Source organism: Scardinius erythrophthalmus (assembly GCF_964197995.2).
Source record: "Scardinius erythrophthalmus genome assembly, chromosome: 5".
Lineage (NCBI taxonomy): Eukaryota > Metazoa > Chordata > Actinopteri > Cypriniformes > Leuciscidae > Scardinius > Scardinius erythrophthalmus.
In genome coordinates, this window is record NC_138225.1 from 35,616,030 (window position 1) to 35,634,955 (window position 18,926).

Genomic DNA, 18,926 nt, shown 5'->3' on the forward strand with positions numbered 1-18,926 from the left:
CACTATCCAAAATCACATTTCTATTGCACATTTAAAATCAACTATTAAAACCAATCCATTTGAGATATTAAACTATGTCATATTTGGTAGCCTACATGTTTTTAACATAACATTATACATAATATTTGCCTTATATAATGGGCTATTTTCATCGTAAATTATACCTAAGTGGATTTCTTTTTTTTATTTAAAAAGAAATATGTTAACAACATTTGCATGTTTTTAATTATCCTACATGTGATGTTTATTAGGCTTTTCTGCTACTTTTTATACAGTCCATGGCAAGGCAGCTTAACCACATTAACAGGTTTCTTTCTGACATTTTTACATCGTGTTGATTATTGTGAAATGCATTAAGTTTTCTGATCATGAACACTGGGGTGTTTCGTGTATGATCAGCGACATGTTGCCGTCATGCAATGGCCTGTGTGAATGGAAAGCCCATGCGGAGTGACGTTTTACGAGCTAATTGGTTAACTTGTTACAAGCTCTGCAGTTGCTATGGTGACGACGATGGCTTCATTGCGCCCGTTTGAAAACTAGCTAGCATGTTAGGTAGCTTTCGTTAAATCTCGGTGCACGTGCAAACAAAGTAAAAATAAAATAAATTTACCTTAAACTTGTTTTACTCCCAATTTAGTTGTAGAGAATATCGCAGTTAAACAGGATGTTTTCTAGCTATCAAAAAAAAAGCAAATAAACATGACTAAAGCACCTGTCCACCACCGGAAGCGTTTCGGCGTGTCATTTCTCCAGAACAAACTTCTTCCATACTGAGTGAGTCTGACCAGGTTAATATGGTCGTACAACGTTATGTGAGTAACGTTAGTATGTAACGTTACTGCTTTCTTTTCATGTAAATAACTGACTGACTGACGGTCAGCTAAAACAATAAGCGCAGAGAATAGCTGCTACAACGCCACGGGTTTTTGTTTTTGTTTTTATATTTAGCCAACATTCGTTTATTCTACTTTATAACAAACATGTGGCCATAAAACTTGTTACACGGTAGGCTGTTGTACTGCACACTTAGACGGGATGGACATAATTGAAATGCTTCAAAAAAAGTGCTGCAGTGAATGATGATGGTGATAATGTCGATATAACGTTAGATGGATTGTACACTTATGCCGCTTTCACGTGTTATCGGAAATGTCTTACTTCCCAGTTCCCACTTCTGAAGTCGCGATTACGAGCTTATCGCATTCAAATTGCGACTTGAGATAGCGTTCCTGGCCAATTTTGTATATTTACTAGGAAACTGGTGTATTTACGATCATTCCGATGGCACGTGAAGGCAGCATTACTTCAGGTGTGTAACTGAGATAGAATGTTAACTAAAATCGTAACCAAAAGTGTGAATTGGCTTTGTCGAATGTGTATTTATTTTTTACTCTGTATTCATTCATATTGTTATTGTTTAAGCATATTATGTTTAATTCTTTAAGGCCCTGTGCGTTTGACTCTCTATGTTCAACTGAGTGTAAGCTGTTATTCTGTTACAGACAAGAGCAACGCATTACCAGTCCTGACCAGAGGGTGGCGATATTGACTGAGAAACTTTGGTGTTTACAGAGTGCAGCTTCTGGTGGAGTTATTTCAGCAAGTTCTCAATCTCATCATACAAATATCCTTCCAGCTGCTTTTCCTTCTGTCACTTTTTGATTAAAATGGTTTTGTTCTGTGCTAGAAAAGTTAGAATAAGCTGCAAGTCAAGCCTGTTTACACCAGAGCAAGAAAAGTGAGCTGGAGTCAGAGAAACAACGGGTGTATGAAACTAAGGTAATGAGACGAGTGTTCCAAACATAGACTGTAAAAAATATGGACAAAGCGTCTGTGACGTCACCCATAGACTTTCTGAAGAACGGGTTTGAAGCACTGATCTATATAGAATGACATTATATAGATCAGTGGTTTGAAGCCGTTTATGGGGGGTATGGGCGGCGCCATCTTGGAAAATCGTGGGAAATGCTAACCCCGCCCACCTTCTAACGCAGCGCGCGTCACTCAGCTCGCTCTGCTACTGTGGTTATATTTCAGGCAATGAACTATTTTTTTTACAGTCTATGGCAACGAAATATGTTATAAAACACCATACTAACTCTTTTCGTTTTCATTTAAAGAAATATTAAACATTATAGCCACACAAATGTGGTTCAGGCAACGCATATTGATTAAATTCAACTGCACATAACGTTTGCCTATTTATGAAAAACAAAACAAAATATATCAAATCTGCCTCTTTTCATTTTAAATATAATATAAAAATATTAAACATTTTATGGTCCAGGCAATATGTGCATTTGTACACGCCAGAGTCCGCGGCATTGGCGGCAAACCTTAGAACGTCAAGCCGATGAAAGACCGTTCCAGGCGGGGTACATCGCGCCGAGCACCCGGTCATCGCTGGATCAACTGGATAAAATTTTCATAAATCTTTAAATAAACCACAGATTTGAGCTTTAAACAACTACATTCTCGCCTGAAAAACTCTTAAAACTACATTTCATGATACAGAAACAGTAGTATTATATGTCAACTGTATTAAAAAATGGCGCTTCTTATGTTGTCATTCTCCGTGGCGCTGCCTTGTCAGCTGTCAATCAAGCTGTCAATCAAAGTTAACCACGCCCTTATTGTCATACATTTTATATCTAAATACGATCTAAACTAACGAGTTAGAAAAAAATTCACTTTGTCAGGCACTCGGAACCTATCGAAAAATACAATAATAGTCCATGGGACCAACCTGTAAAGACATGAATTTATGCTGTGAAAACGGACATTTTAACATGGGGCCTATGGACATTTGCTCCCTTTTGGGACCTTCCCCTAGCGGATTTTCGATGTATTGCAGTTTTTCGCACTTCCGGGTAGGCTTCATTTTTCAGATCAGAATGTTGCCGCTTGGTTCCAAGCCTTTTTGGTGTTTACACCAAAACTGCAGAACACTGGGATGTGGGATGTTTTCACATTAGCACTGTCTGACAGATGCATCCTGACTATGCTTGATAGCCTTCATATGCTGGATTTGGCTGTAGTCTACAATGAGAGAAGGGTTTGTTGGAACGTAATCGAGTTGGCTGCTGGTCAGTTCAGTGGAGGAGCAGTTGGCTCAATCCCAGTCCCAGGCCGGGAAGGCCATGAGAGACCTCTCAGCCCAATTACATACACAACTCGGCCAACTTTTAGTAATAAACAGTAGTGTAGGCAGCTCAAGATGTTTGTTTTTTGTTTGCAGTTTTTTAAGGTTTTGAATAACTACTGTCAGATACATACTGACCTGAAGTTTGTAAATGCTGTGTATTTGTGGCACTATCAAATCATTAATCTGTTTGTTTGAGCGTCCTGGCCAACCCAAATGCCACAACATTGGTTTAACCAATGGCGTGAGATTTGGGGCGGGGCTATCTGTTTTCCTGACCAATGGCAGCTGGGGAGTGTTCAAGAAACTTGTTTGGAAACATTGGCTGCTTCCGAAATCGCATACTCTCTTGAGTAGGTACTTATTTTGAATAAGTAACTACTTCCGACCACTAAAAAGCTTTATATAGGGAAGTATGTGATTTCTGAAGCAGCCAGTGTTTATTTTTGGAACACTATAGTGCCAAAAATGACACACTTTCAGCTTTAAGAAATGTCTCATCAACAGCTAAAGGTGCAATTCAGTGGTCTTGATCAGAGGTCTTTAGTCACACCAAAGCAAAAGCTTTCATTGAAAACTGGCTTTGTAGAAATCGCCTGTTGAAAAGTGTACATTACTGTTCAAATGTTTGGGGTAAATTAAACTTATCAGCAAGTATGCATTTAATTGATCAAAAGTGACAGTAAAGACAATTATAATATTACAAAAGGTTTCAATTTCAAATAAATTCTGTTCTTTGAACTTTCTATTTATGGAAAAAAAAATCCTGAAAAAAAGTACCATGGTTTCCACAAATAATAGCAGCAAATCAGCATATTAGAAGGATTTCTGAAGGGTCTAGTCCAGTCTTTTTTTGAAAAAAGGTTGAACAAATTGCAACCGAAGCAAACTCAACTGATATTGTATCCTCAATATGTCCTGAGTGAGGGGAAAAAATGTCCCGAAGAATCCCATTAGGGGAAAGTTTCGAAAAAGACCCAAATATAGCCTATTCATACGCCTATTCATTCTTTTTCTTACGTGAATAGGGTAAAAATTTTAACCTTTAGATATCACCATGAAAATTACTGAGTTGATTACTTACATCAAGACAAACAAAAATTGTATTACAAGTTTTTTGAAATTGTTTGTTTACATGGACAAACGGTGCATAATCTAATTATGTATGAGCTAGCCTAATTTGCATAAATAACAGATCTAAACATTGGGTCTAGCCAGGAGAAAATGTCTTGTTGACACATAACAGTAAAATATGGAACCCATTTAGGCTACCCATGAGCATTAATACATAGAGGCAGGAAGAAGTACTTTAAACCAGCCTTTATTAATTATTATTGCAGAGATGGGGTTTGGGGCTGGGTCCTGGGTTTCTGGGGATTCACTTTACCATTCTCCTTACCATTGTCTCCTGTTCTTCCCTCAGACTCGTCCCCCAGAAACCCAGGACTCAGCCCCAAACCCAATCTCTTAAAAATTAATTAAGGCTGGTTTAAAGTACTTCTTCCTGCTTCTATGTATTAATGCTCATGGGTAGCCTAAATGGGCTCCATTCAGACCTTAACATCAAGTATTTTACTGTTATGTGTCAACAAGATTCAACAAGACTTTTTCACCTGGCTAGACCCAATGTTTAGATCTGTTGTGGTATTTATGCAAACACTGTAAAAAATTTCTAAAACTCCAAAATCAAAAATTTCAAGTGACCGATAACATCTAAATTTTTCAATTGACCCAAGTGAAAATCTGTAAATTTAATTTTATAATTTACAGAATTTCACTTGGGCCAATTGAAAAATGTAGACGTTATCAGTCACTTGAAATTTTTGACTTAGGAGGGTTAGAAATTTTTTACAGTGAATTATCACACACATAATTAGATTATGCACCGTTTGTCCATGTTAACAAACAATTTTATAAAAACTTGTAATACAATTTTTGTTTGTCTTGATGTAAGTAATCAACTCAGTAATTTTCATGGTGATATCTAAAGGTTAAAATTTTTACCCTATTCACGTAAGAAAAAGAATGAATAGGCGTATGAATAGGCTATATTTGGGTCTTTTTCGAAACTTTCCCCTAATGGGATTCTTCGGGACTTTTTTTTTTCCTTACTCAGGACATATGGAGGATACAATATCAGTTGAGTTTGCTTCTGTTGCAATTTGTTCAAGGTTGACCCCCATTTTGGCTTAAAATGACTGGACTAATTGCGTGACACTGAAGACTGGAGTAATGATGCTGAAAATTCAGCTTTGCCATCACAGGAATAAATGACAATTTAAAATATATTTAACAAAAAATCCAAAACAGTTGTTATAAATTTCAGAATATTACTGTAGTTATCATAAAATAAATGCAGACTTAGTGAGCATAAGAGACTTCTTTCAAAAAATCATATTTTAGAATACAATAGCATTATTAAATTTTCTCTCTCTCGGTTTCTGTTTTCAACAGAAAAAGTACTTGCTGGACATTTAAGATCATTTAAACTAACTCATTTTAAAGAATTGCTTTTTCAAACTGTGTTTATGACACTTTTGAGCTGTTGGCAGAGACAGAACAGCATGAGTCTGGTCGAGCTGCCAGGTCTGCGCAGTGAGACAGAATTGATTAGAAAGCAGCTTTAGCAAGCCAAGAGAGAGGCAGATCGACTGCAGTTCGGCACAGCCTGTACCAGCCTCAGACTCCAACAGGAATAACTGCAATTGCATCTCATATTAAAGGATGTACCACATGCACTGAGTTCAAATGATGCAAAGAGGGCTCTCAGTTCCATTTACTCTACATCTTCTTTGTTTACATTTTTAAGCAACAACCTTGACAAATGACTGCTGACACAGGGTGACATCATCTATACTCATATTGTTTACAGCACTGTGCCAACCAAACACAGTACCAAAGTTGATAAAAAGCTCCTTAAAATAAAACAAATTTGTTAATTTTACCGCAAAATTAACATAAACATGAATTTGCACAGAAATACCATTGAGTCTGATAGGACGCACAGCCTTTGACAAAAGATGTGGGAAGTGTTTCTCCTCCCTTTCAAAACTTAAATAGTCTTTTTCCTGATGTCTGAAAGCCTTTCAAAACAGGCCTGCTGCGACCCACCGGTCGAGAAACATATGTTCTTCAGAGAATGCAGGCAGTTTTGAGGCTTTTCCAGTGCTTATGACTCAGTGTTGTTATACGTGATTCAGTTGGAGAGAAGGCATCTGCCGGTGTTGTTGAAGCAGTGGTATCCGCAGCAGGTCCATGTCCCGCTGGAAGAGGTTCAGGGTCTGCTGAAGGTCATGAGGACAGAGGCAGATGACCGGATGATGAGTGCAGGACTGGAAAGTGCCATGCAGTTTATCTCGGAGCACAGCTGCACTGTGGACATGCAACGATATTTAACTAACCAGATCGAGCAGCTCAGAGGAGAGAACCAGCAACTGAAGGTGGGGGAATTTGGGGTAGAATCTTTTTAGTAGTAGAATTCAACTAATACACAATTTAGGATGCCTTAGCTATTATACTTCTTCTCATAATTAGCCCTTGCTTGACATTCATATAGCGGTTGTTTTTTACAGGCTGCATTGAGACAGGCAGAGCTCAGACTCAGCACAATGGCGGGAGAGAAGGCCTGTCAGCAGGCTGCGCTCTCAGAAAAGACCTGCAGTGTTGATCAGCTTACTTTCGAGAAACAGCAGATGACCGACGAGCTGGAAGTGCAGCGTATGCAGCTTACCCAGCTGAAAGGTACAGGCACTGATTCATCTGAATGCTATCACAAACTGCAGACCAACTATAAACACTGTTCAATGTACATTGTCCCTATAAACTATTTGAATGCTTAATTCTTGCTTTTATTGTATTGTATTGTTATTGCATGCATTGGTTTGGCAGAAGCAAAAATTCAAACTAAGTGACATCTTGGGTCAATGACATATAGTAGGATTCATATTATTCACAAAAAAGAAAAGTTAAATGATTTTAAGAAAAGTGTAAATTGAATAACTCTCTAATTGTCATGTTGTGTAACAATCAAATCTAAATTAAGAACATAACTACACCTTGAATACATGAGTGTACACATCTCAATTATTATTTCCAGGTTTTTAAATATATTTACAGAGGTAATTTGGTCATAAAGGTTTTTGGGGAGTAAGTTTTAAAACCTGAACCTTGGCTTATTTAAAAAGCTCAAATTATGTGATATTTTAAGAGATGTTGACCTCTGTATGATGTCATTTCTTGGTTTATGTTTTTGTCTGTTTGAAATACATAATTTGCCAGTCAACAGTTTTTTCCAGATATTAATGTGCAGTAAAACAGTTTTGTTATATATATATATATATATATATATATATATATATATATATATATATATATATATATATATATATATATATATATATAATACTGTTTAAAAGTTTGGGTAAGTATGATTTTAAAAAGAAAAAAAAAATTTAATTCAGCAAGGATAATTCTGTTCTTTGGAACTTTCTTTTCATCAAAGAAAAAAATATCCTGGAAAAAACAATTTTTCCACAAAATTTTAGGCAGCACGACGGTTCTAAACATTTATAACAACAATAATAAATGTTTCTTGAGCATCAAATCAGCATATTAAAATGATTTCTGAAGCACTGAAGACTTGAGTAATGATGCTGAAAATTCAGCTTTGGCATCAAAGGGATAAATTACATTTTAAAATATTAAATAAAAAAATATTCATTTTAAATTATAACAATATTTCACAATATTACTGTTTTATTGTATTTAATAGTGAAATAAATGTAGACGGGTGAGCTTAAGAGACTTTTCAAAAACATTAAAAAGAATCTTACCGGCCACGCAAGCTTATGAATGGTAATTAATATTTTCTTAGAAATGTTATTAAAAGATTATGGCCATGTCCTTTAACATTTCATTTGAAGCATTTTTTTATTTATTTTTATTTTAATTAGACTGTTTTCATTATGATATCACAGTTGTATCACCTTGACATTGTTCCCTATTAATCAGAGGGGAAGGAAGCTTTTATAGAGCTATCTGGCAAGAAGACCAGTGAGTTGGAACAACAGAGCCTTAACCTCAGGACTCAGCTGAAGACCGTGCGGGCAGAACTCATCCAGGCCAACAGTTGGTTGAGAACCTTGGAGGGAGCTGATGGTCATGGTACATAGACACACAAAATACTTTTTGTTTGTTTGTTTTAATAAATCATTTTTAAGGCTACAGGTAGGTTCATTTAAAATGAACAATGATCCACAATTCGCCCTCAGTAACCTCACAGGACTGGCCCCTGAGTTTTTCAGAGATCAAAGCTTTGAGAAAAAAAATCATAATACACTCAAATACAAATATAGGTATCCGTACCAATTCATAGCACTGCTGATATTTAAAGTGAGGATGTTTTCACAGTGTTACCTCAGGAAAAACCAGACCGAGGTCAAGTGTATATAAAATAAAAGGCGGAAGACCAAACCCTGCGTTACTGGATTCATTTACATTCTTTACAGAGAGCCAGTGTGTGGCCATGGTTTTGTTGTTTTGCATTTTGGATAATGGTAGGAAGACGGCATACTGAGATTATAGATCTACTCCGTGCACTCCTGCTGTCATTCCACTATGTACTTTTCCATCACTTCGCACAAAGTATGCATTTTAACATTTTTACAATGTTTTCAGCTATTTGGCGTCTGTGTATTGAGACATTGTTAAAGAACATTTTTGTTCTCGCTGTGTGCAGTGGTTACATAATGTAGCTATGATTTCTTAGGTCTGACCTCTGTAACCCTCCATTGTTTCATTTTGTCCCATTCAATTGTGAGAGAGACAGAATGGGAAAATGGTCTCATATGACGTAAGTTACTGTTCATTGGTTCACTGGACAAAGTGTCTTTTGAAATGCAGACAATACATTAACAATATAGTCCCAGTTATTCTCTTGTGAACGTGATACAGCTGACATAACCTGAGAAACAATTCTCAAATAGGGCGATACCTCAATAATGCATCGTACATAATATTCCTCAGACAGGACAGTGAATTATCATTCTTGGTATTTACTGTGGTTGAACTGATTGGAATGTGTTTTATATGTATTTCAGGTCTCAGGGTTGCTCTCGGGATGCAGAAACATATCACTGCTAAAAGAGAGCAGATTGATTTTCTGCAAAGCCGAATTCAGCTGCTGGAAGAGACCATTGAGAAGCTCAAGATGGTGAAATGCATCACTAACAAGAACTTTCTGTTTCTCACATTAACTCCCTGTTACTAATTAGTGTGTATATGTAATGTTAAAATAGAAGGTGTCCAGGCCCATACTGTTGGTAACTAAGTATATCTAAGTCAGAGGTTTTCAGCCATGCTCCTGAAGTCCCACTGCTTCAGCTTGTGATTTTCAAGAGCTTTAGCTGATTCAGGTGTGTGTTTTATTAGGGTTGGTGAGAAACTTTGCGGGACAGTGGGCCTCCAGGAACAGGGTTTAAGACCTATGATCCAAGTATATAGGTATTAATGTTATCATAATTCATGATATGATCATTTTCAGACCAAAAAAAAAGTGTATATTTATGCATTTTCCAAATAATTAACAACACTTGGAGGGAAGGTATGGCCTCAGATGTGTCAAAACACTGTAAATTTACTGGGGCTTTCAACCTCATGGTGTCTGCATTCTAAAAATGGTACTTTATTATTTATCTTGTTTCAAAAGTGAAACATTCTCCTTAAGCTTGAAACCAGGGGAAATCATTTTTATTGACTGTCGAGCACTCTTCTGTTTTCACAAAGCACAGTCAGGGATACCCCTTTCCCACCACTAATATGCATGAAATATTTATAGGAGAGGATTATCAGAAAGACAGTGGGAAATATGGCCTGAATGTCGGTATGTAGCTTGCTCTGGTATGCTTGTTTGAAATGAAATGGAATCGTCTCAGAGAGACAGTTTCCAGGCAAATCACTTTTTTTGTATTTGTTCTACAGGTGTAGTCATAAGTTTACACACACTTTGCAGAGTCAGCAAAATGTTAATACTTAAGTAAAAAATAATACTAAGAGGGATCATACAATTTATTTTCATTTTTGGATGTAGTGCTGACCTACATAAGCTGTATCACATAACAGATGTTTACATATAGTCCCTAAGACACTGAATTGACACAAATAACCCAGTTCATAAGTTTAATTCTTAATACCTGGATGATTCTCAACTGTTTTTGTCTTCTGTCTTGTGATAGTTGTTCATGAGTCCCTTATTTATCCTGAGTTGAACTGTAAATGCGCAAATCCTCTAGGTCCTGGTTTTCCAACTTCTTCTGCATCTTTGAACCATTTCCAGCTGTGACTATGATTTTGAAATCCATCTTTTCACACTGAGGACAATTGAGGAACTCATACACAAATATTACAAAAGCTGCAAACACTCAATGGTGCTCAAGGAATCATGATGAATTAAGAGCTGGGGATATAAGCTTTTTGAACTGGATTTCAGGCATCTGTCAGATTCTGCAAGTTGTATTCAGTTAGATGTTGAATTGCAGGATTATACGGCTGAAACTAAGTTGGAAATATTAGAATGTTCTTTGTTGCATTTGGGAAATTGTTTCACTCCTCATTGGGAGTTAGTTACTAGTTACGCTACTTAGAATCGCAGATTGCACAGTATTGTGAAATAAGTTAAAATTGTATAACTACAATGTAAGACTGATATGTTTTCCAGCCATAAACCTTGCAAAAATCCTTTTGGGGTTTAGTAGATGACTATTGCAGCACTTTTCTTGAATGCAAGAACAAATATTAACCTAGATAATCTCTTTTACAAAGTATTTTTGCATAGTTCTAAGAGCAACTTTTTTGTGTTCATGTATGTTTTCCTTTTGTGCATATGTACATATTAATGAGTGTTTGTGTGTCATAGGAGAAGCATCGTCAGGCATTGCTGGTTAAGAGACAGACTCAAGAGCTAGTGTCAGAGAGGGAGAGCAGGAGAAGACTGGAGTCAGAAGTGGAGACTCTGTGCTCACAAGAGCGAGAACTCAAAGGCAAAGCAGAGAGACTGGAAGCAGCTTTATTCAAGGTGTCTGACAGTCGTCTTGTTAAACAGGCTTATTCCAAATACAACAGTATGACTGTCAGATAATAGAGCAGATGACTGACATTGTAAACAATTGAAACAATGTATATTCTACAGATGTCTAACAGTTTGGCTGAATGTCAAGACTTTATTCAGAAGCAGGAACAGGAGCTTATGAGGCTGAAACTGCATCATGCTTTAGATTTAAAGGTAAAACATAGACAAATTTACTGTAGAAGTAATTATTTGATTTCATCTTCTGGTCAAACGTTACTATTCTTTTGCTGTTATGCTATTTCTATGTGTATGTTTTTGGTCAGGAATTGCAAAGCCAGAACTGGCGTAACGTCCCCAGATCTCCAGTCAGCAGTCGTATCCATCTTCCCCTCGCTCAGCAGAACGTTAATGGCCTAATGGAGGTATGAAAGAGCCTTGCTAACTACACACACACTCAAATATCTGAACTGACAGGGTGTGCTGGAACAGATTTGCCTTTGGAATCTTTCCAGGTGAGAGTGTGTGACCCCATTGTTGAGCTGAAGAGAGCTGTAAGAGCTCTGCGCGGCGGGATTGTTGAAGAGCAAGGACCACACACTAGTACGAGCTTCAGGAGGATACCTGAAGAAGACCACACATCTAGACAGTGAGTCTCATTCATAAAAGGCCATTATAGAGGAAAACACCTAAGGGAAGACCACAGCATCAGGGAATGGAGGAGTTGAAGAAATTGCATACAAGTAGAGTTTTGTGAATCACTCAAGTCTTATTTATCATTTTCATTGCAGACCAACAGAAACTAAAGATGCTGGATGTACCACAGGGCCGTTTGGGAGAATAACCAGTTACGGGTATGAGGAAAGTACACACACGTTAACTACAAGAAGTTTCATGCCTTCTAACCACACATGCACAGATGCTTGATCCCCAGTAAAGTACCTTTTCCTCAGTTAAGATGTTTTGTAACATTTAAGTGCTTCTCTGCAGTGATTTATGCTTGTTCTCCACTCTCTCTGAGACACATTTAATGCATGTGCTGCTTGTTGCATGTGTGCTTTGCAGTGAGCTCAGAAGTGCTGAACCTTATAAGCAGGACTGCAACAGCCCTTTATCAGCTGACAGTGAGTCTTTGTGCCACTACTTTGATCAATGATGGAAAAACTGATTAATGATCTTTGCTCATTTAGAAAAATACATAGATATAATCAAACGTCTCTTGTTTGACAGATAACGCAGTACGCTCAAGAGCGGGCCAGATGTGCTATTCCCGCTCTGCTCGTGCGGCAGGATGCAGGTCTCCTGTGCACCTTCTCCTCACTTCTGATCTTCCCGCTGACAGAAACTATTGGCCCCCTTCCAACGCTAATCAGATATGTAAGCCACACGTCAAACACAATTAGAGCCGCTTTATGAAAACTAAACAGATAAGTGTTACCCGACGCAGGATTTACTTAACAGTGACAATGATTTAATTATTTTACTGTATGTTGTAAATCACAGTGAGTGATTATTTGGTTATTAAACTGGAAGTTTATTGGTCTTTTATCAGCTGCCAACAATCAAGATGAGCTCAAAGGACAGGGATCGCGGAAAAAGATCTGAACAGACCGTAGAACTTACTGAAGGATCTTCAACTGAAGGGTGATGGTCAGAATGACACTATTTTTGTTTTTTGTTTTATAGTCTCAAGAGGTGTGCTTGACTTTGACTGTGGCTGGCCTTTCTGATCAGTGAGATTTGCTGCTTAAAGTTGGGGGAGAAGTTGAAAACTCATCTATCAAGTCAGATACTTTCAGCTTCCCAAAGTGATGCTTACACTGTGTTTGCTTTATCGCAAATAAAGTGGATTAGATATTTCAGATAAACAGATGTTTTAATTTTAAATGTAGCAAACGGAAACACTTTTTTCATTTGGTAGGTTATGTGCTGCTTAAAGGGATAGTTCTCCCAAAAATTTGAATTGTGTCATTAATTACTTACCCTAATGTCATTCCAAACCTGTAAGACTTTCATTCATCTTTGGAACACAAATGTAGATCTTTTTGATGAAATCTGAGAGCTTTCTGCCCCTCCATTGACAGCAACGCAATTGACACTTTGACGCTTCAAAAAGTTAATAAAGTATCGTAAAACTAATCCATATGAATTGAGAGGTTTAGTCCTTCTGAAGAGACTCAATCGCTTTATATGATGAACAGATTGAATTTAGGCTTTTATTCACAAACATTGATTAGTGAACATAAACAGAAGCTCAACCGAACCTGCTTGACCGCGAGAATGAACATGATTGGTTCTTGCACGTCAAGCGAACATGCTTGAGCTTCTGTTTACCACAACTGATGTGTGAGTTGATGAATGTTTATATGTGAATAAAAGCCTAAATTAAATCTGTTCATCATATAAAGCGATCGTGTCTTTTCAGAAAACTTGGACTAAACCACTCAATTCATATGAATTAGTTTTACTATCACTTTATGAACTTTTTGAAGCGTCAAAGTGTCAGTTGCGTAGCTGTCAGTGGAGGGACAGAAAGGTCTCAGATTTCATCAAAAAGATCTTCATTTGTGTTCGAAGATGAACGAAAGTTGTATCGTTTGGAACGACATGAGGGTGAATAATTAATGACAGAATTTAAATTTTTGGGTGAACTAACCCTTTAATACAACACCTGTATGTAAAAAAAAAAAAAAAAGTTCACGATAAAGCCTATATCATTAAAATACCAATCAAGTGAGGTCTGTAAAATTTAAATCACTTTCATTTTAATTAACATGTCAGAATAAACACGAAGCGCACGTCGTTGTTATCAGTGAATCTAGCCTATTGTGAAATAGCTGTGTTGTCATCAGAGCTCACGCAGCCACTCTTGAGAAACTAAGCCAACTGAGCCAGATGACTGCTCTCTCGGTCTTAGCCGTTTCTAACCGTCATGCACTGCTTTGGTCTGTAAGGCGCCGCATGAGGTCGAACACACCTAATAACAATTGACCCTTTGCCTGACCAGCCTTCAAAATCGTCACCTTCCTAAAGTCATTTTTGACACAAAATGATTTTTTTGCATGTCATCTCCTCATGATGCTGGCCACCTCTGGTAAAATCGCCCACATCCTCAGTTGAACAGATCATGCATTTCTACCCCTGTAGTATAATGGCCTATGTCAAGAGTGTTACTTAGGCTGTTTTATTTTGCCTAGGTCAAAAGACAATGAGACTTAGGCAATTTTACAAGCTTTTCAAGATGGCAGTTGCATCAAGAATAACGAAAGTCTACTCGGCCTCTGAAGTTAGGTTCCGTTTTTTGTGTTTTCTGAGAAACCTGAAAAAATGACTTAGGCATTTATTTTAGGAAGGTGACGAAATATTAGTTACCAATTCTACCTTAGCAGCTGTTTAGCATGGCAGAATGCATAAGAGCAGAAATTTCTTAGAAAGCCCTTGTAAGTCCCACCGGGAAGCTGAGAACACAGTATTTGTTCTTCAGTGAAAGTTTTATGAATGAATAAATGAAACTAGAGGAAGAGAGAGCCATGCCAAATACGCCCTAGTTTATTTTTTTTTATCATGAATTTACAGTATACAGAAATCTGGCTTGGGGGTAAAATGTTCCTTTTAATCTTAAAAAAAAAACTGTAGTTGGGAGAACTGCATTTAGCAGCTAATGCATGAATGTGTGAAGTAATGTTCAATAAAACAACATAAGGGAATATTTAAAGAGTTTAATGCACAGCTCTCCCTGTAGATGATGATGTGGAGCCTCTGATCCCGTTCTTCTGTTCATCCTCAGAGAATATAGCACTGAGAAACTACACAAGGACATGAATAAAATACTTGATTATTAAATAATTAATTTGTCAAAGTATATGAATATTATTTGAATTTAAACTCATAAAATATTTATTCTGTTGTATTACCCTTGGCATTCTCACTCCCTTTTTGATAATGAACTCTCTGAATGCCTGAATGCCGTGAATCTGCTTCAGCTCCTTATCCTAGATGACAGGAAAATATGAATGGAACTCCAGCAACTAAATAGAGATCAGGCTGGTTTGCCTCATCATCAGCTGTCACATTATTTGCTCTTTTTATACCTAGTAGATGCTATAAAAGTCACCTGCTCACTCAGCTGTTCCTCAAAGTCCAGACTCCCTGTGATCTCTGCCAGGGCTTGAGGATCATTGGCCGCCTGGGGTCTGTTGGGTTTAAAGGCCTGTTGTACAGACATAGAAGAGACTTGTTAATCCAATCACAAAAATGATGTCTTAAGAACAAAAACAATGTCTCCAACCTGAGTCAACTCCTTAACACTCTGGCCTTTACGATGTTCCTCTACAGAGCTCTGGTGATTTGCTATAGTTTGATTAGGATAGGTCTTGATAATAGGTAAGGTCAAGGAGGGTTTCTTCTCATAGTCGCTCTTAAACAGGTCCAAGATGGTTGACTCTGTCAGATCACTGGTCTCTCCACCCTGAGAAAACATTCAAAGAAGGAATAACATTTAGGCTTAATATCTATTGCGTAATGCAGGGTTCACCAATCTCGGTCCTGGAGGGCCGCTGTCCCTGCAGAGTTTAGCTCCAACCAGCTCCAACACACCTGTTTGAAAGTTCTAGTATGCCTAATGAGACCTTGATTAGCTGGTTCAGGTGTGTTTAATTGGGGTTGGAGCTAAACTCTGCAGGACACCGGCCCTCCAGGACCGAGATTGGTGAACCCTGGCGTAATGTGTACATGATGAAATATTACTTACCAGTGAAGTAATCCATTGACAGAAGAGCTTGGTAATCATCTGCTTGTCATCTTGTGATACGGAGCGCAAGAGTTTAACACTCGCCATCTGATCGTCTTTGACACCCAGAGTTCCATTGAGTCTCTGCCATTTATAGGGATGTCTTGGTCTGGCGTCTGTACATTTCTCCTTTTGAGGCCTTGGGAGATTTAAGAAGGGTATGGTGTTATGATATATGTAACATACTTCTGTAATGTCTCCCACCGGGAAAGAATTAAAATTAAAATAGGAATACTGTTTTTATCCTAACATTGTGACTGGTTCCATTCTAATGGAATGGGATCAGAACCGAAACCAGAAACGTGCTCAAAAGAGGAAATTAAAATCACTTGTTGTTGATGGATGGTTTTATTGTCTCCGGAGTTGAGAATTCACATTGTGCTCTGTTTTCTTCTAGATGTTCCATTTTCTTTGTTGGAGATGTTATGGACAATTCTTCCTTCACGCACATATCAGGATCCAGGACTGATAACACCTGATCAAATAACTGTTGAAAAAGTTGGTGTTTGGAGGCATTGTATATTATACATTGCAATTAATATTCCTCAGTGTATTATTTTTTACTTCATCATCTTTCATTTTTAAAGCTGCTGTTAGATATTTCAGCACCACAAGCAGCACCAAATGGAATCACAAAACTGTTTTCAAACAGGTTTCCCTAACACTCCCACAGCTTCCAGTGGACCCTTTTCGCATTTCCATATTTCTCTAAATTGTAGCCTAAGTCGTCATCATCGTTGGGTTATTAACTATCCTGGTGAATGGGAGGCCGTAACAATTTTTTTGCTAACAAAACAGAAGAAGCTTACTAGAAACCTCATTGATACAGTCTTCTTTTTTTGTGGTTTATGTGTATGAGGGTAAATGTTTGTTGCATTAAAAAATAGCTAACAGCAATTTTAACATGATTTGAAGTATAGCCTATTTACATGTTGTCCAGTCATGTCGACAACATTTTAAAAGTGGTATTACCTCTGGTGTCAGACCGCTCTCCAGATGTGGATACAGGGCCAGTGGGTGTTGTTTGAGTTTGTGCTCGACAGCATCAATGAACTCACACTGAGCTTGACTCTGGGGATTCTGCTTTGAGTAACACGCTTGAGTTTTACTCAGTCTCTTCTGCGGGAACTTCGTTGAACAAGCGTGGTGGTTCGGCATCCCAAAGACCGCAGGGGAGGGTCCACTCTTACACTGGGTGAAGAGCTCTTTATTGACTGTCGGGTAACCATCTCTAAAATCATCCAGGCCCGGGGACAAAAAACGCCATTTGCGACTATCTAATGCCCCTGATAACTGTTGCTTTTGCCTAAGATCCCTGAGATATTTAGTCTTTAGCCGTTCCTTAAACCTGAAGACAAAGACAAGAGTTGTGGTCATTCCTGTTATGCATTACCAGATGAGCTCTGTAAAAAAAATCATATGTTGAAATTTGAGGATGTATTTATAAAAGGGTACGGAGTACTTTCTCATCAGGCTTAGTTACTAATTACAACTTGATGGAAAAATGGCAAGAAAGGACTGAACCTAGCAGGTTGGAAATAAAGAGCTGTTCCTCAATGAGCTTACATAGGCTAGAGCTTTACTTTAAGTTATAAAGTGAATATTCTAGGGGTGTAACGATACCCTCATCTCACGATTCAATACTGAACTCACAATACAATATTATTGCTATACTCCATATAGTAAAAGGTTAGCAAACAATGTACAGTTGATTAAAATGGTAAATGTGGTATTACATTTGGGGGTGGAAATTAATAGGCTTGGACTTTGTGCTGATAACCCAATGCACAGGACAATGGTGACACCAGAATAAAAATATTCATGATTCTGAAGCTGAAAATACAGAATTATTTTAAACAAATATGCTTACACTCTGTCACTGACTACATATATTTAAAATGTAGCCCACATTTTACTGGTAACATAAAACACTTGGCATTATCAGGACCCACAAATATTCCCCCATTGCATTATTATACATTATATTCAACATTATAAATAGTAGTTGAATGTAGTACTGACACTAAAACTCTGTGAACTTCTCACAGTAATTTTCATTTTGGGTGAACTATACGCAATACAGATTGTCACTATCCACGATTGTTTTACGATTTAACGTTACTGTGACACCCCTAGAATATTCAGAAGAAAAGTTTTGAATTGTCTAAAAAGAGAAAAAAGAAGAACACTTGCTGTAATATATTTTAATACATTGCCAGTTTGTCATGTTAGAAGTTAGTATTTCATTTAAAAAAATAATTTTTAGTCTTTTTATTTATTTTAGTCACAGTAGTAAGTTAACTGTCACTGTCGCAAAGTGTGCAACTTACCAGGGAAACTTAATGTTTTCCACTTGTCCAGTTTTGGAAGACATTTCGCTCGTGCTTCTATATTATATTTAAAACGCTTCGTTTTCTACCAAATGTGTCTTATAGTTTACAAACACAGCGTTATTAAATTATCACCATGTAAAATTTGGACACTCGAGTGAGGTGCGTTGGTTTGGTTGCTATGGCAGCAGAGCAGACTGGCGCTCTGGTACTTGTAGTTCTTCTCTACCGATGAAGAGGGGCGTGTTTAAGCCACAAGAGGGAGCTTTGTGATAATAGAGCAGATGCAATATGTATAGCTGATAGGAGCTCTATTTGACCAAACGTCTATTAATAGAATACACATTTTAATTGCTGAGTCTGTTCCTAAAAAACACCCCCGTCCGTGGCTATATTTTGAATCTATTAATTATCACTGAATTTCTTGTTTTTACTGTGTGTTTTATGTAGTTTTGAATGCTCATCCTATGAGAGCATTGGGGAGTTTATAGCAATGTACTTATTTATTAGTTATCATTAATAGTATCAGTCTTTCATAACATATCCCTAAAAACAAAGCCCCGTGCAAAGAACAGGAAGAGAATACAGTGAATTGTTTTG

The 18,926-nt window shown here is 37.5% G+C and overlaps 2 protein-coding genes across 2 annotated transcripts; one reads left to right on the forward strand and one right to left on the reverse strand.

The window, feature by feature from the left end:
* Positions 1–734: 734 nt before the first annotated feature.
* On the forward strand, positions 735–15,047 carry LOC308691692 (coiled-coil domain-containing protein 158-like). The gene is made up of 15 exons (XM_081367185.1): positions 735–777; positions 1,506–1,602; positions 6,346–6,585; positions 6,718–6,886; positions 8,156–8,308; positions 9,244–9,356; positions 11,058–11,216; positions 11,331–11,423; positions 11,534–11,632; positions 11,723–11,856; positions 11,999–12,061; positions 12,273–12,331; positions 12,438–12,584; positions 12,760–12,857; positions 14,950–15,047. The coding sequence occupies exons 3-14, from the start codon at positions 6,439–6,441 to the stop codon at positions 12,810–12,812; spliced, it is 1,389 nt and encodes a 462-aa protein (XP_081223311.1). The 5' UTR covers positions 735–777; positions 1,506–1,602; positions 6,346–6,438; the 3' UTR covers positions 12,813–12,857; positions 14,950–15,047.
* On the reverse strand, positions 14,927–18,370 carry fam47e (family with sequence similarity 47 member E; the record flags this gene model as incomplete). The annotated part of the gene is made up of 8 exons (XM_081364775.1): positions 14,927–15,013; positions 15,122–15,199; positions 15,322–15,417; positions 15,496–15,675; positions 15,958–16,135; positions 16,326–16,483; positions 16,969–17,344; positions 18,327–18,370. The coding sequence occupies 8 exons, from the start codon at positions 18,368–18,370 to the stop codon at positions 14,927–14,929; spliced, it is 1,197 nt and encodes a 398-aa protein (XP_081220901.1).
* Between the last annotated feature and the right edge of the window lie 556 nt (positions 18,371–18,926).